The sequence below is a fragment of the Phyllopteryx taeniolatus genome, chromosome 20, assembly GCF_024500385.1.
Source record: "Phyllopteryx taeniolatus isolate TA_2022b chromosome 20, UOR_Ptae_1.2, whole genome shotgun sequence".
Lineage (NCBI taxonomy): Eukaryota > Metazoa > Chordata > Actinopteri > Syngnathiformes > Syngnathidae > Phyllopteryx > Phyllopteryx taeniolatus.
Window position 1 is genome coordinate 193899 of NC_084521.1, and position 18396 is coordinate 212294.

Here is an 18396-nt window from a genome sequence, read left to right on the forward strand (position 1 = left end):
ATACTCGCAAAGCACCCCCCACAGTACTCCCCAAGGGACATGGTCGAACGCCTTCTCCAAGTCCACAAAACGCATGTAGACTGGTTGGGTGAACTCCCATGCACCCTCGAGAACCCTGCTGAAGGTGTATAGCTGGTCCACTGTTCCACAGCCAGGACAAAAACCACACTGCTCCTCCTGAATCAGAGATTCAAGTTCCCGACGGACCCTCCTCTCCAGCACCCCTGAATAGACCTTACCAGGGAGGCTGAGGAGTGTGATCCCCCTCTAGTTGGGGAAAAAAAAGGGGGACCACCACCCGAGTCTGCTATTCCAGAGGCACTGTCCCCGATGTCCACGCGATGTTGCAGAGGCGTGTCAACCAGGACAGCCCCACAACATCCAGAGCTTTTAGGAACTCCGGGCAAATCTCATCCACCCATGGGGCCTTGCCACTGAGGAGCTTTTTAACCACCTCGGTGACCTCAACCCCAGAGATAGGAGAGTCCGGCTCAGAGACCCCAGACTCTGCTTCCTCATGGGAAGGCATGACTTCATGATTTCCTCAGAAACAATTATTTGTAACACAACAAAATAAATTGTAATAAATTCTGAAGATCTAAAAGGTGACCTTTCTTAAGGCTCAAATATGATCCAGGAGAGAATACTAGCTTATGTACTGTATGAATCTTAAAATGTATGGGTTGCCCTGTGGATCAAATGTCATACGTGCACGCACACACACACACACACACAGACTTACATACCACTTCTGTTCCCAACTTACACCTTTGTTGCTGTATTTAACGACTGTTCAGACCTATCTAGTATCTATTTTTATTTAATTTTTATTTATTAAGCAACTAGTGACAAATCCCTGGGCCTGAACATTCAACTGTCATTTTAAGACAAAAAGCCTACAAACTAGTCACCCGCTACTGTATTGACAGTCACATTTGGTGACATACGGATTTTATATTGGTGAACTAATGATAGAGCTCTGGGTAGCCTCTCTCTGGTGCTCGCACTGGCATCATCCCAGTGTGAAAAGGACAGACAGAGTACTCCCCCTGTTCTGCACGGGAACACAAACCTTGCAGAATATTGATACACACACACACGAACACATGGTTAAAAATTTAGATGAAACAAAACAAGGCACTTATTTTGGATGTGTGTTCTAATAGTACTCCATAAATGCAGCTCAATGGGGGGCACAAGGCAGTGCAAACTGTAGGCCGATCTCAAGCCCGGATAAATGCAGAGGGTTGTGTCAGGAAGGGCATCCGGCTTAAAACTTTGCCAAACAAATATGAGCGTTCATCCCAAGAAATCCATACCGGATCGGTCGTGGCCCAGGTTAACAACGTCCGCCACCAGCGCCGTCAACCTGCAGGGCGCTGTTGGAAATTCAGCTACTGTGGGTCGAAGTCGAAGAAGAAGAAGAAGAAGAGGTGGAAAGCAGGTTCTTTGGCATAAAGAGAAGAGGAAAGCACAGACAGTGACAGTGTGACAGGAACATTTCGGGAGTTGGTTGACATGATGATTAGGAGAAAGGTTGATATATTGTGTGTCCAGGAGACCAGGTGGAAAGGCAGTAAGGCAAGACGTTTAGGGGCAGGGTTTAAATTATTTTACCATGGTGTAGATAGGAAGAGAAATGGAGTCGGGGTTATTTTAAAAGAAGAGTTGGCTAAGAATGTCTTGGAGGTGAAAAGATCATCGAGTGATGAGGCTGAACCTTGAAATTGAGGGTGTTATGTATTATGTGATTAGTGGCTATGCCCCACAGGTAGGATGTGACGGAGAGGTGAAAGAGAAATTCTGGAAGGAGCTAGAAGAAGTAGTTCTAAGCATCCCAGACAGAGAGAGAGAGTCGTGATTGGTGCAGATTGTAATGGACATGTTGGTGAAGGAAATAGGGGTGATGAAGAAGTGATGGGTAAGTATATGGCATCCAGGAAAGAAACTTGGAGGGAAGATGGTGGTAGTTTTTCCAGAAGAAGCACGAACATAGGGTGACCTACAAGAGTGGCGGTAGAAGCACGCAGGTGGATTACATTTTGTGCAGACGATGTAATCTGAAGGAGGTTACCAACTGTAAGGTCGTGGTAGGGGAGAGTGTGGCTAGACAGCATAGGATGGTGGTGTGTAAAATTACTCTGGTGGTGGGGAGGAAGATTAGGAAGACAAAGGCAGAGCAGAGAACCATGTGGTGGAAGCTGAGACAGGACGAGCGTTGTGCAGCTTTTCGGGAAGCGGTGAGACAGGCTCTCGGTGGACAGGAGGAGCTTCCAGAAGACTGGACCACTGCAGCCAAGGTGATCAGAGAGGCAGGCAGGAGAGTACTGGGTGTAACTTCTGGCAGGAAAGGAGAGAAGGATACTTGGTGGTGGAACCTCACAGTACAGGAAATCATACAAGGAAAAAGGTTAGCTAAGAAGTGGGACACTGTGAGGACAGAGGAGAGGCGAAAGGAACACATTGAGATGCAACACGGGGCAAAGGTAGAGGTGGCAAAGGGCAAACGAGGCATATGATGACATGTATGGCAGGTTGGACACTAAAGAAGGAGAAAATGATCTATACAGGCTGGCCAGAGAGAGGGATAGAGATGGGAAGAATGTGCAGCAGGTTAGGGTGATTAAGGATAGAGATGGAAATATGTTGACTGGTGCCAGCAGTGTGCTAGCTAGATGGAAAGAATACTTCGAGGAGTTGATGAATGTGGAAAATTAGAGAAGGGAGAGTAGAAGAGGCAAGTGTGGTGGACCAGGAAGTGACAATGATTAGTAAGGGGGAAGTTAGAAAGGCATTAAAGAGGATGAAAAATGGAAAGGCAGTTGGTCCGGATGACATTCCTGTGGAGGTATGGAAGCATCTAGGAGAGGTGGCTGTGGAGTTTTTGACCAGCTTGTTCAATAGAATTCTAGCGTGTGAGAAGATGGAGGAGGAGGAAAAGTGTGCTGGTGCCCATTTTTATGAACAAGGGTGATGTGCAGAGCTATGGCAACTATAGAGGAATAAAGTTGATGAGCCACACAATGAAGTTATGGGAAAGAGTAGTGGAGGCTAGACTCAGAACCGAAATGAGTATTTGCGAACAACAGTATAGTTTCATGCCTAGAAAGAGTACCACAGATGCATTATTTGCCTTGAGGATGTTGATGGAAAAGTACAGAGAAGGTCAGAAGGAGCTACCTTGTGTCTTTGTAGATCGAGAGTAAGCCTATGACAGAGTACCCAGAGAGGAACTGTGGTACTGCATGCGCAAGTCTGGAATGGGAGAGAAGTATGTTAGAATAATACAGGACATGTACGAGGGCAGCAGAACAGCGGTGAGGTGTGCTGTAGGTGTGACAGACTAATTTAAGTTGGAGATGGGACTGCATCAGGGATCAGCCCTGAGCCCCTTCCTGTTTGCAGTGGTGATGGATAGGCTGACAGATGAGGTTAGACTAGAATCCCGTGGACCATGATGTTTGCAGATGACATTGTGATCTGCAGTGAAAGCAGGGAGCAGGTGGAGGAACAGTTAGAAAGATGGAGGCATGCACTGGAAAGCAGAGGAATGAAGATTAGCTGAAGTAAGACATAATATATGTGCATGAATGAGAGGGGTGGTGGGGGAAGAGTAAGGCTTCAGGGAGAAGAGATAGCAAGGGTGGAGGACTTTAAATACTTGGTTTCAACCGTCCAGAGCAATGGTGAGTGTGGTCAGGAAGTGAAGAAACTGGTCCAAGCAGGTTGGAACAGGTGGAGGAAGGTGTCAGGTGTGTTATGTGACAGAAGAGTCTCTGCTAGGATGAAGGGCAAAATTTATAAAACAGTGGTACGGCCAGCCATGATGTACGATTTAGAGACAGTAGCACTGAAGAGACAATAGGAAGCAGAGCTGGAGGTGGCGGAAATGAAGATGTTGAGGTTCGCTCTCTGAGTGCATAGGTTGGATAAAATTAGAAATGAGTTCATCAAAACATCGAACCTTGGCTGCGAAACCACAGCCAAGGTTCGATGTTTTGGAGACAAAGTTAGAGAGAGCAGACCTCGATGGTTTGGACACGTCCAGAGGAGAAATAGTGAGTATATTGGTAGAAGGATGAAGAGGATGGAGCTGCCAGGCAAGAAAGCTAGAGGAAGACCAAAGAGAAGGTTGATGGATGTCGTGAGGGAAGACATGAGGGCAGTTGGTGTTCGAGAGGATAATGTAGGAGATAGGCTTACATGGAAAAAGATGACGCGCTGTGGCGACCCCTAAAGGGACAAGCCGAAAGGAAAAGAAGTTCTAATGGTACTCCATTACACTCAAATAATATACTGTAATGAGGATTATTTTTTTTCACGATAGGATATATAATCAATGAATTTAAATATTTAAAATTTTAAAACAGGTAGTATATTTTAAGAAATAAGGTCTCGGGGGCAAATCAAATTTAATTAATTTATTCAAAACTGGTCTGAATGTGTTGGTTATAAGGTAAAAATGTGTTATCATTATTATTTGAGTATTTTTGGGCTGAGTAAAATTACGGTTCTAAAAACAATATTATTAGCAGAATAGTCCCAAAATGTTGCACAATAAATACAGTGCTGTGAAAAAATATTGTCCCACTTCTCAAATTGTTATATTATTTCATAGTTTCCCCACTTTAAAGTTTATGATCATCGAACAAATGTAAATATCAGCCAAAGATAACCCAAGTACACATAAAATGCAGTTTTCAAATGGTGTTTTTATTCATAAAGGGCAAAAAATGCCAAAGCGATTTGGACCTGTATGAAAAAGTAATGGCCCTCCAAACCGAATAACTGGTTGGGCCACCCTCAGCAGCAGCAACTGAATCCTTGTGTTTTCTATAACGGGTAGTGACATCTCTGTGAAGATATTTTGGCCCACTCTTACTTGCAGAATTGCAACAATTGGAAGGGCATTGATTAAAGTCCGCACTTTGACGAGGCCACTCCAAAACATTTTTTTTAATTTTTGTATTCTTTAAGACATTAAGAAATTGACATGCTGGTGTGTTTCGGATTATTGTCCTGATGCAGAACCCAAGTGTATTTCAGCTTGAGGTCACGGACTGACGGACGATCAGCATCCTTAAGTATTCTCTGGTAAAGAGCAGAATTCATGGTTCCATCAGTTAGAGCAAGTTGTCCAGGTCCTGAAGGAGAAAAGCAGCTCCAGACTATCAAACTACCGCTACCATGTTTAACTGTTGGTATGATGTTATTTTTCTGAATTGCTGTGTAACATTTAGGACCTAGGTTTCCCATACCTGGACGCAGGTCACCGGGCCCCCCCTCAGGAGCCAGGCCTGGAGGTGGGGTTCGAATGCAAGCGCGTGGTGGCCGGGCCTCCACCCATGGGGCCCGGCCAGGCACAGCCCGAAGAGGCAACGTGAATCCCCCTTGCCATGGGCTCACCACCTGTGGGAGGGGCCAAATGGGTCGGGTACGTAGTGAGGTGGGTGGCGGACTTGGCGGGGGCCTTGGCGGGCCGATCCCCGGGTACAGAAGCTGGCTCTAGGTACATGGAATGTCACATCTCTGGCAGGGAAAGAGCCGAAGCTGGTGTGCGAGCTTGAGAAGTTCTGACTAGATCTAGTCGTGCTCACTTCCACACAGAGCTTGGGCTTCGGCACCATTCCTCTTGCGAGGAGTTGGACTCTTTTCCTCTCTGGAGTTGCCCACGGTGAGAGGCGCCGACCAGGTGTGGGCATACTTATTGCACCCCGACTCTGTGCCTGAAAGCTGGGGTTTACCTCGGTAAAGTCTTTGGAGGGGATGCTGGAGAGCGCTCCTGCTGGAGACTCCCTCATTCTGCTCGGGGACTTCAACGTTCACATGGGCAATCAGAATCAGAATCCTCTTTATTTGCCAAGTATGTCCAAAAAACACACAAGGAATTTGTCTCCGGTAGTTGGAGCCGCTCTTGTACGACAATAGACAGTCAATTGACAGAAAACACTTTTGAGACATAAAGACATTGACAAAAAAACAGTCAGTGAGCAATAAAGGGTTAATAGTTATCCGGTACTTTTTTTTTTTTGACAATTGTGCAAAAGATGCAGTCCTCTCGCACTTAGAGCATAATGACAGTGTGACCTGGAGGAGCGTGACTGGGAGGAACGGCCCACCGACCAGAACCCGAGTGGTGTTCTGTTATTGGACTTTTGTGCTCATCATGGTTTGTCCATAACAAACATTATGTTCAGACATGAGGGTGTCCACATGTACACTTGGCACCACGACACCCTAGGCCACAGTTTGATGATTGGGAGAGCCGGGGGTCATTGAGTCGGAGTAGACGATGTTCCGTGCCGACCGGAGCTGTGGCCGTACGGGTGTCGGTGCCTGTCGTGGCGGAAATCCCCAATCCCGTTGGTGGAGAACAGTGGTAAGGGATGCAGTCAAGCTTAAGATGGAGTCTTATCGGGCCGTTTGGCCTGTGGGACTCAAGAGTTAGCTGATGGGTACCAGCTGACCAAGCGGAACGCAGCTTTGGTGGTTGCTGAGGCAAGAACTCAGGCGTGGGGTGAGTTCGGTGAGGCCATGGAAAAAGACTGAAAAAAGGAAAGCGGGGGGGGGGAAAGCAAGAAGAAGAAATTTTGGGCCACCATCAAGCATCTCAGTAGGGGGATGCAGTGCACCATCAACACTGTGTATAGTGGGGACGTTGTGCTGCTGACCTCAACTCGGGATGTTGTGAGTCAGTGGGGCAAATACTTAGAAGACCTCCTCAATTCCACCGACATGCCTTCCCCTTGAGGAAGCAGAGTCTGGAGACCCTGAGGTGGGTTCTTCTATCTCTGGGGTTGAGGTCACCGAGGTGGTTAAAAGGCTCCTCGGTTGCAGGGCCCCAGGGGTCGATGAGATCTGCCTTGAGTTCCTAAAGGCTCTGGTGGTTGTAGGGGTGTCCTGGTTAACACGCCTCTGCAACATTGCTTGGACATCAGGGTCAGTACCTCTGGATTAGCAGACCGGGGTGGTGGTCCCCATTTTTAAGAAGGTGAACCGGAGGGTGTTTTCCAACTATAGGGGGATCACACTCCTCAGCCTCCCTGATAAGGTATATTCAGGGGTTTTCGAGAGGATGGTCCGTCAGGAAGTCGAATCTCAGATTCCAGAGGAACAGTGTGGTTTTGGTCCTGGCCATGGAACAGTGGACCAGCTCTACACCCTCAGCAGGGTCCTCGAGTGTCCATGGGAGTTTGCCCAACAAGTATCCATTTGTTTTGTGGACTTCGAGAAGGCATTCGACCGTATCCCTCGGGGAGTCCTGTAAGGGGGTGCTCCGGGAGTATGGGGTACTGGACTCCCTGATACGGGCTGTTCGATCCCTGTACGACTGGTGTCAGAGTTTGGTCCGCATTGCCAGTAGTAAGTCTGAGTCGGTGCAGCGTCTGCATTGATGCAGACTCTGTGTCGTGGTGAAGAAGGAACTGAGGCGAAAGGTAAAGCTCTCGATTTACCGGCCGATCTATGTTCCTACTCTCTCCCATGGTCATGAGCTGTAGGTTGTGACCGAAAGAACAAGAGCACACATACAAGCGGCTTAAATGAGTTTCCTCCGCCGGGTGTCCAAGCTCTCCCTTAGAGATAAGCTGAGACGCTCTGTCATCCAGGAGGGTCTCAGAGTCAAGCCGGTCTTCCTCCGCATCGAGAGGAGCCAGATGAGGTGGCCTGGATTTCTGGTTAGGGTGCCTCCCTGGTGAGGTGTTCCGGGCACGTCCCACCAGGATGAGGCCCAGAGGACGACTTAGGACACGCTGGAGAGACTACATCTCTTGGCTGGCCTGGGAACGCCTCGGGATCCCCCCCAGAAGAGCTCGACAAATTGGCTGGGAAAAGGGAAGTCTGGGCTTGAAATGAGCAAGGCAGTGCTACTGATGAGTGGTGCGGGGGGATGCTTTTTATTGTCTAAACACCTGTAAGTACTTGTGAGTTGATACCTTAATATAACCTGTGGTATTATTAGTGGTCCCAGCACAAGCAATTCAAGCCTATAGCATGTCTATGGAACCTATTAGTGAATGAACACCATATCATATGCATATTCGTCAACTAGTGTATGCAGTTGCTGAGCTGGCACATTGAGGAAGGATGGGCCCTACCCCCCACCCAACACCTCCACCCGCAAGGGGGGGCCAACCCGCGGGGGACCCAGGGCGGTCCCCGAGCCCAACTGAAGCACCCCGACCAGTCCCAAAGTTGTGCTCTGGGTCGCAGGACGTGGTTGTGTTGTTGGACAGTTATCAGTAACTTGCCCTACACATGTCACATTGTCAGAAAGGTTCTGTCCCTGTTCGCATCTAAATCTGACAGTCAGCCACATATCCAAACATTTGAAATTTTTCTCAATTTCTTCTCAAGCCTAATTTGTTTTCCTTCCTCAAACAACCCAAGTGATGTATTCACCAGGAATTATTTTATGCTCTTCCCACTTCCCATTTCCAAGTACCCGTGAGAAGCGCTTCTCTTTTTCATAATATTCGAACGTCTTCGAAATTGTTGGGGACCCGGACCCCTAATTGTCGGACTCGAACCTCTTATTGTAGGGGACTCAAACCTCTAACCGCATCGGACTCGAACTGCTAACCACATCGGACTCGAACCTGGGGACTTTATAACCTGGACTTTAAGGGCTTAGAAATGTATGCCGCCATCTAGGTTATGGAAAAGCTGTACACTTTCATTTCAAAATCCCACCGCCACCTAGAGGTTATGAGAAAGGTGTACACGTTCATTCCGATATCCCACCGCCACCTAGTGGTTATACAAAAGGTGTAGCCTACACTTTCATTTCAATATGACAAGGGTACGTATTACTGCATATATGTACAGTTGTGCTCATAAGTTTAAAAACTGGCAGAATTTGTGAAAAATAGTTTTTTTTAAAAATATGACTGATAGAACAACGTTGTATTTATCGTTATGTTTTGTTTAATGATAATGCTTTTCTGAAATGCGTGACCGTTTAATTTGAATCCCATTAAAATAAAATGTGGTTCACCTGATCCTTCATGTTTTCTTTAAAGATTTGTACCCATTTTACAAATTCTGCCTGGGTAATCAAACATATGAGCACAACTGTGTGTTTTCTAGTTTACAAAATAAAAGTAGGGCTGTGAATTTAAAAATAAGAGCAAGTAAATAAAAAAATTACGTGTTCAAATAAAGTGCTTAACACATTCACTGCCATTGATGGCTTTAGAAGTCAAATATCCATGTTAACTGGGAAGGCTGGCAGTGACTGAGTTAACTTCAGAATTATTCTTTAAAAAAATAACAAAATACAGATTTTTAATGTTTTGATCATATGGATAGAAGCAAAATCATGCATTGTAAAAATGCATTATGCATATCCAGAATTTTGAGGTCAACTTTGGGGTTGCGGATTATACATTGGTGCACATTATACACGAGAAATTACGGTACCAATACCCCTTAATACAAAGGCAAGATTGTTTCAAATACAATACACCATATGAAATGCTCCGATTTTTCAAGAAATTGAAATTTTCTTTACCGTAATTCTTTGTTTGGAGGACAACAGGTCCATTTGGATCCTGAGGTGAAAGCCGGCATCCAGAGCCCCGGCAGACCCCCCCCCCCGTCCTTAATTCTTTGGGTGGAGGTGTGCGTTGGTCCTAGATGATCAATCACTCCCGATCCTAGGATTGATCGCCGATCCAGGGGACCCGTATCGGCGATCAATCCTAGGATCCCACTTCTGACACCAACTGTTTTGGCAAATCTTTTTCTAACAGAATAATTAAGGAATCCAGGGGACCTGTATCGGCGATCAATCCTTGGATCCCACTTCTGACACCAACTGTTTTGGCAAATATTTTTCTGACAGAATAATTAAGGAAGCAATCTTGTCTTTGCGGGTTTTTATTACAAGGAATGAAAGAAAAGTCTTTGCAAAGTCTAACGAGTTGTCGCCCCTTACTAAAGTCCAAACAAACAATTGCCTCCGTTATACAGACGTGAGTGAGACAGAGAAGAAAAGGAAAGCAAAACAATTATCTTTGTCCAGCTGCACTCAAGTTATCTTTATTGCAAAACAGCTAGTAGTGTCAACATGACTGGGAACAACTAGGACGCACAGGAAAACAGCTAGTAGTCAAAACATGGAACAATAAAGCATGTTAAGGTTGTATAAACTAATAGAAGTAATATTTGGTATATATGAAACATACATTTTCCAACTCAAAATGCGAAGCTGAGTTGGGGAACATCATCTTGTTTTGGTGGCAGGTGGTAACTGTTTTTACTAGATGCTTGGCTTGCCATGTTAACACCATCACCCTTTGATTATGGAAGAGAAGCTTTTCCTCCACAAGTTGGATTTTTTTTCAAATGTCATGGCATGAGGATCCCCCATATTTTCCCTCAGCGTTCCACAAACATTTGTTTGTGCTCCCAGCAAGCATTTACAGCGGGAAATACAGTTGTAGAAGTTGTCCACGTCGAGGTTATATATAGGGCTGCAATGAATACTCAAGTATTTTGAGGACTTCGAGGACAAAAAATGCTCGTTTTTTTTTCTGCTCAGGGATCTGCTTTTTTTAACTCATTCACTGCAAGTTCTGAGTTTGGTATGACTTGTACATAGAGTAGCTGCCTGTTAATGGCAGGAAAGAGTTAATTGTGAAGCTCAGCAGAGCAAAAGCAAGACGACAACATGCTTACGTCATCAATGCTAGGCGTACATATTTGATTCAAGGATCGGGAAAATGGCGAAAATACAACATTGTAGTTCTTCAAACTATACGTTAACATGCATTTTTTAAAAACAAGATAATACATCTAGTACTGTAATGGTGTTTTGCTGTTCAATCATACTACCCTTGATTAAATTAAACTGAAAGAACAATATAGCCATTATGGTACTTTGGAGCGTGATTACATATGTTAACACCATTAGTAGTAAACGAGAACGTTTGTTTGTTTGCAAAAATCTTGATTTTTCAAAATGTATGTGGTGGTGTGCTGCATTACAGGAAATCTTCAGGACCTTGTAAATATTAAAATTTGTTCTAACAGTTGGCTTTTGAATTATTTTGTCATTCGCAAATAACATGATAAATTAACTGAATTAGGCAAACCGCGTTAAACACAACGAAGAAGAAGATGGCGACAACATCAGAGAAAATAAATGCTGGGTAAAAAAGAAGACTAAATTTCAAAAGTGCATTTCAGACTGAGCAGAAATGTAAACACACATGGCCCAGCTCCAACACCGACAGCTTTATTACAAAGCACTCTGCTCCGGAGCACCATCCTTCCCCCCCCCCCACACACACACAATCTCTGTTGTCCTTTCTGACGTGTATATACGAATATTTTTCTTCTTACTGGAGCGTAAAATACTCTCCTGTAGTGCCAACTGCTTTTACTCTTTATTAATTTTTTCTCCTTCTCTCTCGGTCTCTTGTCGTCATCTTCTCCCACTTCCTTTTCTCCCTCTTCCTCATGTAGTTGGCTGAGCTCTCATCTTACATCACTGCCCTCTGCAGGTGTTTATTTGTCAGTGCAATTCTTCACATGCTTGATTATCACTCACTAGCTGCACAAGAGCCTCCACCGCCCATCCGTGTTGAAAACAGCTGTTGACGTCTTTAGACGTCAGTGGCGGTAAAAATTAGTAGCCTAATTGACGTCTTTGACGTAAGTGGCAGTGAAGGAGTCAAGTATCCCTGAAATAATAATAAAATGTATGTATATGTTAACATGCATTTTTTTAAAAAAAGATAATATATCTAGTACTGTAATGGTGTTTTGCTTTTCAATCATACTACCCTTGATTAAATTAAACTGAAAGAACAATATAGCCATTATGGTACTTTGGAGCGTGATTACATATGTTAACACCATTAGTAGTAAACGAGAACGTTTGTTTGCAAAAATCTTGATTTTTCAAAATGTTTGTGGTGGTGTGCTGCATTACAGGAAATCTTCAGGACCTTGTAAATATTAAAATTTGTTCTAACAGTTGGCTTTGAATAGAGCAAGATCGTCCTTTAAAAGTATTTTGTCATTCGCAAATAACATGATAAATTAATTGAATTAGGCTGTGATTCCTGAAGATACCCTGAAGGCAAAACCAATTCCTCTTTTATTATATGTACATTAAACATTCCTTTTACTTTTTTTTGTATCAACTTCTCACATCTTTTTTTGTGTTTACAGCCATTGGAGCTGCTTTGGCACTCCCTTGACGAGTGGCTCGTACTGATCTCCACTGAACTAGACAGAAACAGGAACCCCTTATCCACCTCCTCCAACAGTGAGATAGCCTCCCTGCTTCTCAAACAGCGGGAAGTCGATCACTCTAGCCCCACACCAAAGCTCCCCACCTCCCTGGACCCTCAGATTGTCATGGAAAAAGAAGGATATTTTGATGGGGAAGATGTTATCTCCATGACAGCCAATCGGCTCAGTGCTGTGATCCAGGCCTTCTACATGTGCTGCTCTTGCCAGATGCCACAAGGGTTTGTCTCCTGTAATGACTATCAATCTATACATAGAGAAGGGAGGAAGCATGGCTTTTACTGTAGTCTACATTTAGTGTTACAGTTTTGCACAATTTAAAGGTTTAAGCCCCAGTCTAACATAAGGACAAACATGGTCCATGGCATAACAACAACAAAAAATACCACCAGCAATACTCATCACCGTAAGGCTTTGCTGCATTGGAGCTCTTTTCATAATAATACATCATACGTTGATTTGTTTTCATTTAAATGTGAAAATTATTATTTTTAAAGTGAACTGGAGAATGAATCAAAATTAGTACTCAATTTGTTCATAGCACGAGGTGGAAGTATATGCCAACAGATTAATTTAACATGCGCAATGTGATTACCAAATCTGACACGAATTGCAATGACTGATTTTGTATCTATAAATGGCGCGTGTCAAAGGCAGGTGCAAAATGGCCACACAGCGTAGTACGCGTAAAATGAAAGGTGGTGGGGAGAACCTTTGTGCTCGTGCAAACAAAAAATATATTGTGACATATCTATTGACCAAGTTTTGAATGCAGTGTTACGCAGGATGGGCAGACACATCCAATTCACTAGCATTCTGGGGGCGTCTTTTATGTGGTTGCTGACATCCCCAAAATTATTGGAGCGATTTTCCATACAGGTCCGAGTCCATGCTCTTCATACCTTAAAGGAAGCTCACTGAACCACAGATGAGCAAGAGCTTTTGAAACAAAAGCAATAACATGGAATCCTGAACAAAAGACTGTAGGGCGGCCGTCTGCCTCAACTGGTTTTGTTGAGATTGACAAATGGTAGAAACAGATGGCGAGAATAAAAGATGGGGTTGGCAGGTGTGATGTTGAGGAAAAATAATTGAGTAGCAATAGCTTTCAATGACGATAGTGTTAATGATTGAGATCTACATCATACATACTGTACATCAGTGATTCCACAACCAGTGTGCCGTGAGCGCTCTTCAGGTGTGCTGTGGGAAATTATCAAATTTTACTTAATTGCTCAGAAAAGAATTTCCAAGAAATAATGTATCTTTATTCGTATATTTATGCCAGTGAGGCATAGTGACAGACAGAACAAATAAATGCTCTTCTATTAGATGGAAGGAAGTACATACAGTAATTAATGTATCCACTTTTTGTGACATTTTTGTTTGTTGGTGTGCCGTAAGATTTTTCAATTATAAAATATGTGCCTAGACTCCATAGAGGTTGGAAATCACTGCTGTACATACATAGACAAGGCAGACAAAAGGGAGTATGAGATTTGACCCTAATAAAAGTTTGACCAAACACAATGCATGGGGCTTTTTTTGGACGATTTTAAGACCACATTGCATCTGTAATATTTTTTAACTGATCTTGTTGAGAAACAATTAATCTTATTGGTGTCTTAAAAACTAATTCATGCAGAATGCAGTTGTTGCACAAAGCAGTTATTTCTGCTCATTTTAAAAATGCTTATAAAGAGTAGCTTTCTGTTATTTTTACTGTATGAAGCTTAACTTACAACAGTTATATTCACTGTTGTGCCACAGGGGATGGTTCACTGTTTATTTAAAGATTGAGTCAATTTTCCTGTTGCAAGGAGTTAGTTGGAGTGTTGTTGTGGTCTTTAAAATTGGGACGTCGAACAGTCGGCCTATTATGGGTCTCTAAGGAGAATAAACATTACATGATGTACAGTTTCAAGTTTGTATTCAGTAAACCATTTATACTAGTTGTCCTACAGCTACTGCTATTAGTATTGTCCCACTACTTATATTATGAGAGGGGTACAACTACAACTTAGAATATTGTCAGTACTTAGATTTTTTTTTTTCCTCCTCTTGCCCTCCATTTAAATTGCCTTATCTACCGCCTTGTTTGCATTCACATTTATCTCAATACATATCACATTTAACTCTCAACCAGTCTGTAATTATGCTCCATTAGATCTTTAAGTATACTTAATTAACAGCCGCTGGAATTCCAGTATTGACCTGCCTGACGGAATCAGATGCCTGTCTTCCTGTTTTTGTTTCTGTTTTTCACCCTGCTCTTGATTAAGAGTCTGGTCTTGTTTTGTCTCCTATGGCAATCCATCATTTTCAGTGTAGACATTTGGCTTTTTCAAACAAGTAATCAATATCTAATTGGGAAGCAGAGGCTGCTACTGAATTGTTGCTGCTGGCCATTTTGCTCCCCTTTCTCACTCATCACTTCCTCTCTTCGCTCACCCAGAATGACATCCCCTCACTTCATTGAGTTTGTCTGCAAGCATGACGAGGTGCTGAAGTGCTTTGTAAACAGGTGAGTCAGTGTAGGCCTCAGCCATACATCAGACTCTTCGCTGGGCCAAGAGACTATTGATTGAAAAAACATCAGTTTACTTAGACTTTTGTCTTTTTCTCTGAACCTTTCACAACCTCATCTTTTTACTGTCTTTGCTCATGTGTGCTTCCACTTCATAGGAATCCAAAGATAATCTTTAACCACTTCCACTTCCTGCTGGAATGTCCAGAGCTGATGTCACGTTTCATGCATATCATTAAGGGCCAGGTAAGATCATTAAGGGCCAGGTAAGAAAGACAGAGTAATTGGACAGCTTTATTGTGTAAGAGAAATTGATTATGAGAACACAAGTTCGGACCTTAAAGTGTAACCAAACAGACCCAATAATTTCTTTGTCTTTGATTTGACGCATGACAGAAAGTCTTGTTAACAAGCTGGACAATCATCAATGGATTAAAAAAATTGCAAGTATGTGAAATTAGGGCCGGCATTTCAGACATTTCAGCTTCCTGACGCTGAGGGCATGCCGCTAAATGCTCTCAAAATCACGCCTCCCCGGAACTTTCAGCTGTCAATCAAATTAGTGCCTTCTTTCATTGCTCCTAAGCAGGGAGAATTTCCAGCAATGGAAATTGTACATGGTCTCATGGGCTGCAGCGAAGCAGCCTCTGAGCTGTCATAATACCATAAGCCGCGCTGCCAGGACAATTTTCCCTCCTTTTGAAATTCAGTGGGACAAGGCGCTTCTGTGGCCGCTGAAGGGTGCCACAAGCGGCAACAGCTGTGTGACACGAACGGGTCCTCCTGGATGAATTTTCCCACTCCTCCGCCTCGCCCCGCGACTTGCTGTCGGCAACTGGGAGGCTGACGGCCCTAACGCTGTTGTGCCAGACCTACGTCTGCTTCTCTGACCACTGTCGGTTTGGCAAGGGGCCGCAGTGCGGCGGGTCCCATCCAGATCACCACTGTCTTGCAACACAATGTGTGTGGTGCCAGACTGCAAGACACTATAGCCTAAATAACACAAAACGTATTACACTTCAGGGAAGATGTATTTTTTCGAGTTGTGGGCATACTGTAGTTTGATGTCCAGTTGCACCCTATACTGGTAGTCATGGGTTCAGGTCAAAAGGAATGAGGAAGCGGTAATTCTGCCAAATGGCCACTGCATGGAATAAGGGCGCTTGGTGTTAATATAGTAATGGCGAGCCTCATCCTAGAAAGTATAAGCCCCAGTTCCGTGATGTTGCAGCGTTAGTTTTTAGCCCCGTTCAAAAAAATCCGTCCAAAAGAGAGAGATTAAAAAATAATAATAATAATAATAAAATATTTCTCAACAATTCAGTACTGTATTGTTCTCAGTCTTTTCCCATGTTTTCAAAACTTATCCTCAAACATATTTAATGTATTTAGAAACAAAACAAGGATTGTTTGCACTTAAAATATTGATAATGGAGGCCGAGTAGCTACACTACAGAGACAAAATTATTTGGTCGACAAGAAGTGAAAATAAAGTTGGTATCCCCTTAAAAGCTAAAACAGCACTTTGGTCAGACGTCCTGTAAGATGTTCTACAGGACTCTACTCTTATGTGGAAATTTTGATCCATTTCATCAGGAGGATATTTTATGTGAGGTCAAAGGTTACCATTGTTGGCTGATGGCTCAGCATCTCTTACAGAACTTACAGTAGCTGTCTGCTCAACCGTCTGCTCTCTTCCATGTGCACCAAAACCCCTCCGACATAAGCGGGCTCCCTCTTCCTTTCTTCACGCACAGCCTCTTAGCTTTCTCATATAATCACAAGTCAGTACTCAACCTATACACATTCATCGCCTCACAGACAGTTGAGAATTATAGAACGCTCATTCATTCATTCATTCATTTTCCAAACCGCTTATCCTCACTCGGGTGGCGGACTTGGTGGAGCCTATCCCAGCTTACTCTGGCCGAGAGGCGGGGGTACACCCTGAACCAGGTCGCCAGCCAATCGCAGGGCTGACACAAGATATGCTACAGTTTAATTTTTCACTTTAAAATTCACACTGCGGGGCGGTTATGGCTCGCGGGCTAAGTTGGACACCCCTTTACAATAGACATTGATAAATTCTAGGAATTGAGTGCATTGGATTTTTTGTGACTGCTCGATACAGTTGTGATCTGTCTCTTTCAGATGTTCTTTGCAAAAGGATTGCACAGCATGCATTGTAACTTGTAAAACAAAAATATAATGTTGATTAGGGCTGCACGATATTGGAGAGGAAAAAATGGCATTGCAATTTACAATATACAGACCCTTTCCAAAAAATTTTAATGTCATGGAAAAGTTTATTTCCATAATTCCCTTCAAAAAGTTAAACTTTCATAAATTATAGATTCAGGGCCCACAATTTCAAATATTTGTTTATTTTTACATAATTTGGGCTTCAGACTAATAAAACCCACAAAATCAGTAATTCGACTGTGAAGAAATCATCAAGCTTAACTGTACCCATTACTTTGTAATGTACGCCACACAAGTTACAGAATGATGTCATCAACATGAACCAATAACTTAAATATTAGTGTAGTTGAAGCCACATTATGAGTAATTTAGTGCAGACTTGACGTGCCAGCATAGTACAGTAAGTACCTAAATGTAAACAAGCACACCATTCTCAGTACACTTCTCTAAAGACTCTTAACTGATAGATAGATAGATAGATAGATAGATAGAGACCCTTTGAAAAAAAAAATTAATATCATGGAAAAGAGTCTTTATTTCCATAATTGCATTCAAAAGGATAAACTTTCACAGATTATAGATTCAGGGCACATAATTTTAACAATTTCAAGTATTTCTTTTTTTATTTTTACATAATTTTGGGCTTGCAGCTCATAAAACCCAAAAAATCAGGAATTCAAAAAATTTGAATACTGTGAAGAAATCATTTACTTCTCAGTTTTTGTAGAAAAAAAAGAGAAATTAGAGTCACATTAAATCAATCAAAATATGGTACTTTCAAAACGATACGTTAATCTCCAATACTTGGTTGGCAATCCGTTTGCTTTAATAACTGCCTCGATGCGGCGTGGCATTGAGGCAATCAGCTTGTGGCATTGCCTGGGAGTTATGGAAGCACAGATTTCCTTGATGCTTGCTGTCAGTTCTTCTTTGTTTTTGGGTCTGGTGCCCCTCATTTTCCTCTTGATAATACCCAATAGATTCTCAATGGCGTTTAGATCCGGCGAGTTGGCTGGCCAGTCAAGCACTGTGATGGCATGGGTATCAAACCAGGTTTGTTGCTTCTGGTGGTATGGGCAGGGGCTAGGTCCTTCTGGAAGATGAAATCTGCATCTCCATACAGCAGCAGAAGGAGTCATGAAGTCCTCGAAAACATTCTGGTAGAATGTTGCGGTGACCTTGGATTTAAGAAAGCATAGTTTACCAACACCTGCACTGGACATTGTACCCCGAATCATGACTGAGTGTGGACCTCAAGCAGCTTGGGTTCTGTTCTTCATCCGTCTTCCTCCAAACCCTCGGACCTTGATTCCCGAATGAAAGGCACACTTTACTTTCATCGGAAAAGAGGACGTTGGACCACTGGCCAACAGTCCAATCCTCCTTCTACTTGGCCCAGTTGAGAC

The 18396-nt window shown here is 43.3% G+C and overlaps 1 protein-coding gene across 11 annotated transcripts in view; it reads left to right on the forward strand.

Moving 5' to 3' along the window:
• The window catches only part of hace1 (HECT domain and ankyrin repeat containing E3 ubiquitin protein ligase 1), a 100497-nt gene that overhangs the window by 43211 nt on the left and 38890 nt on the right, over positions 1-18396 (forward strand). For 6 of the 11 annotated variants that reach the window (XM_061758505.1, XM_061758507.1, XM_061758511.1 and 3 more), the window contains 3 exons: positions 12181-12482; positions 14717-14785; positions 14947-15054. In XM_061758505.1, coding sequence (XP_061614489.1) covers positions 12181-12482; positions 14717-14785; positions 14947-15054 — 479 coding nt within the window. The remainder of the gene's footprint in view (positions 1-12180; positions 12483-14716; positions 14786-14946; positions 15055-18396) is intronic. The other 5 variants (XM_061758513.1, XM_061758506.1, XM_061758509.1 and 2 more) reach the window with 1 other exon arrangement.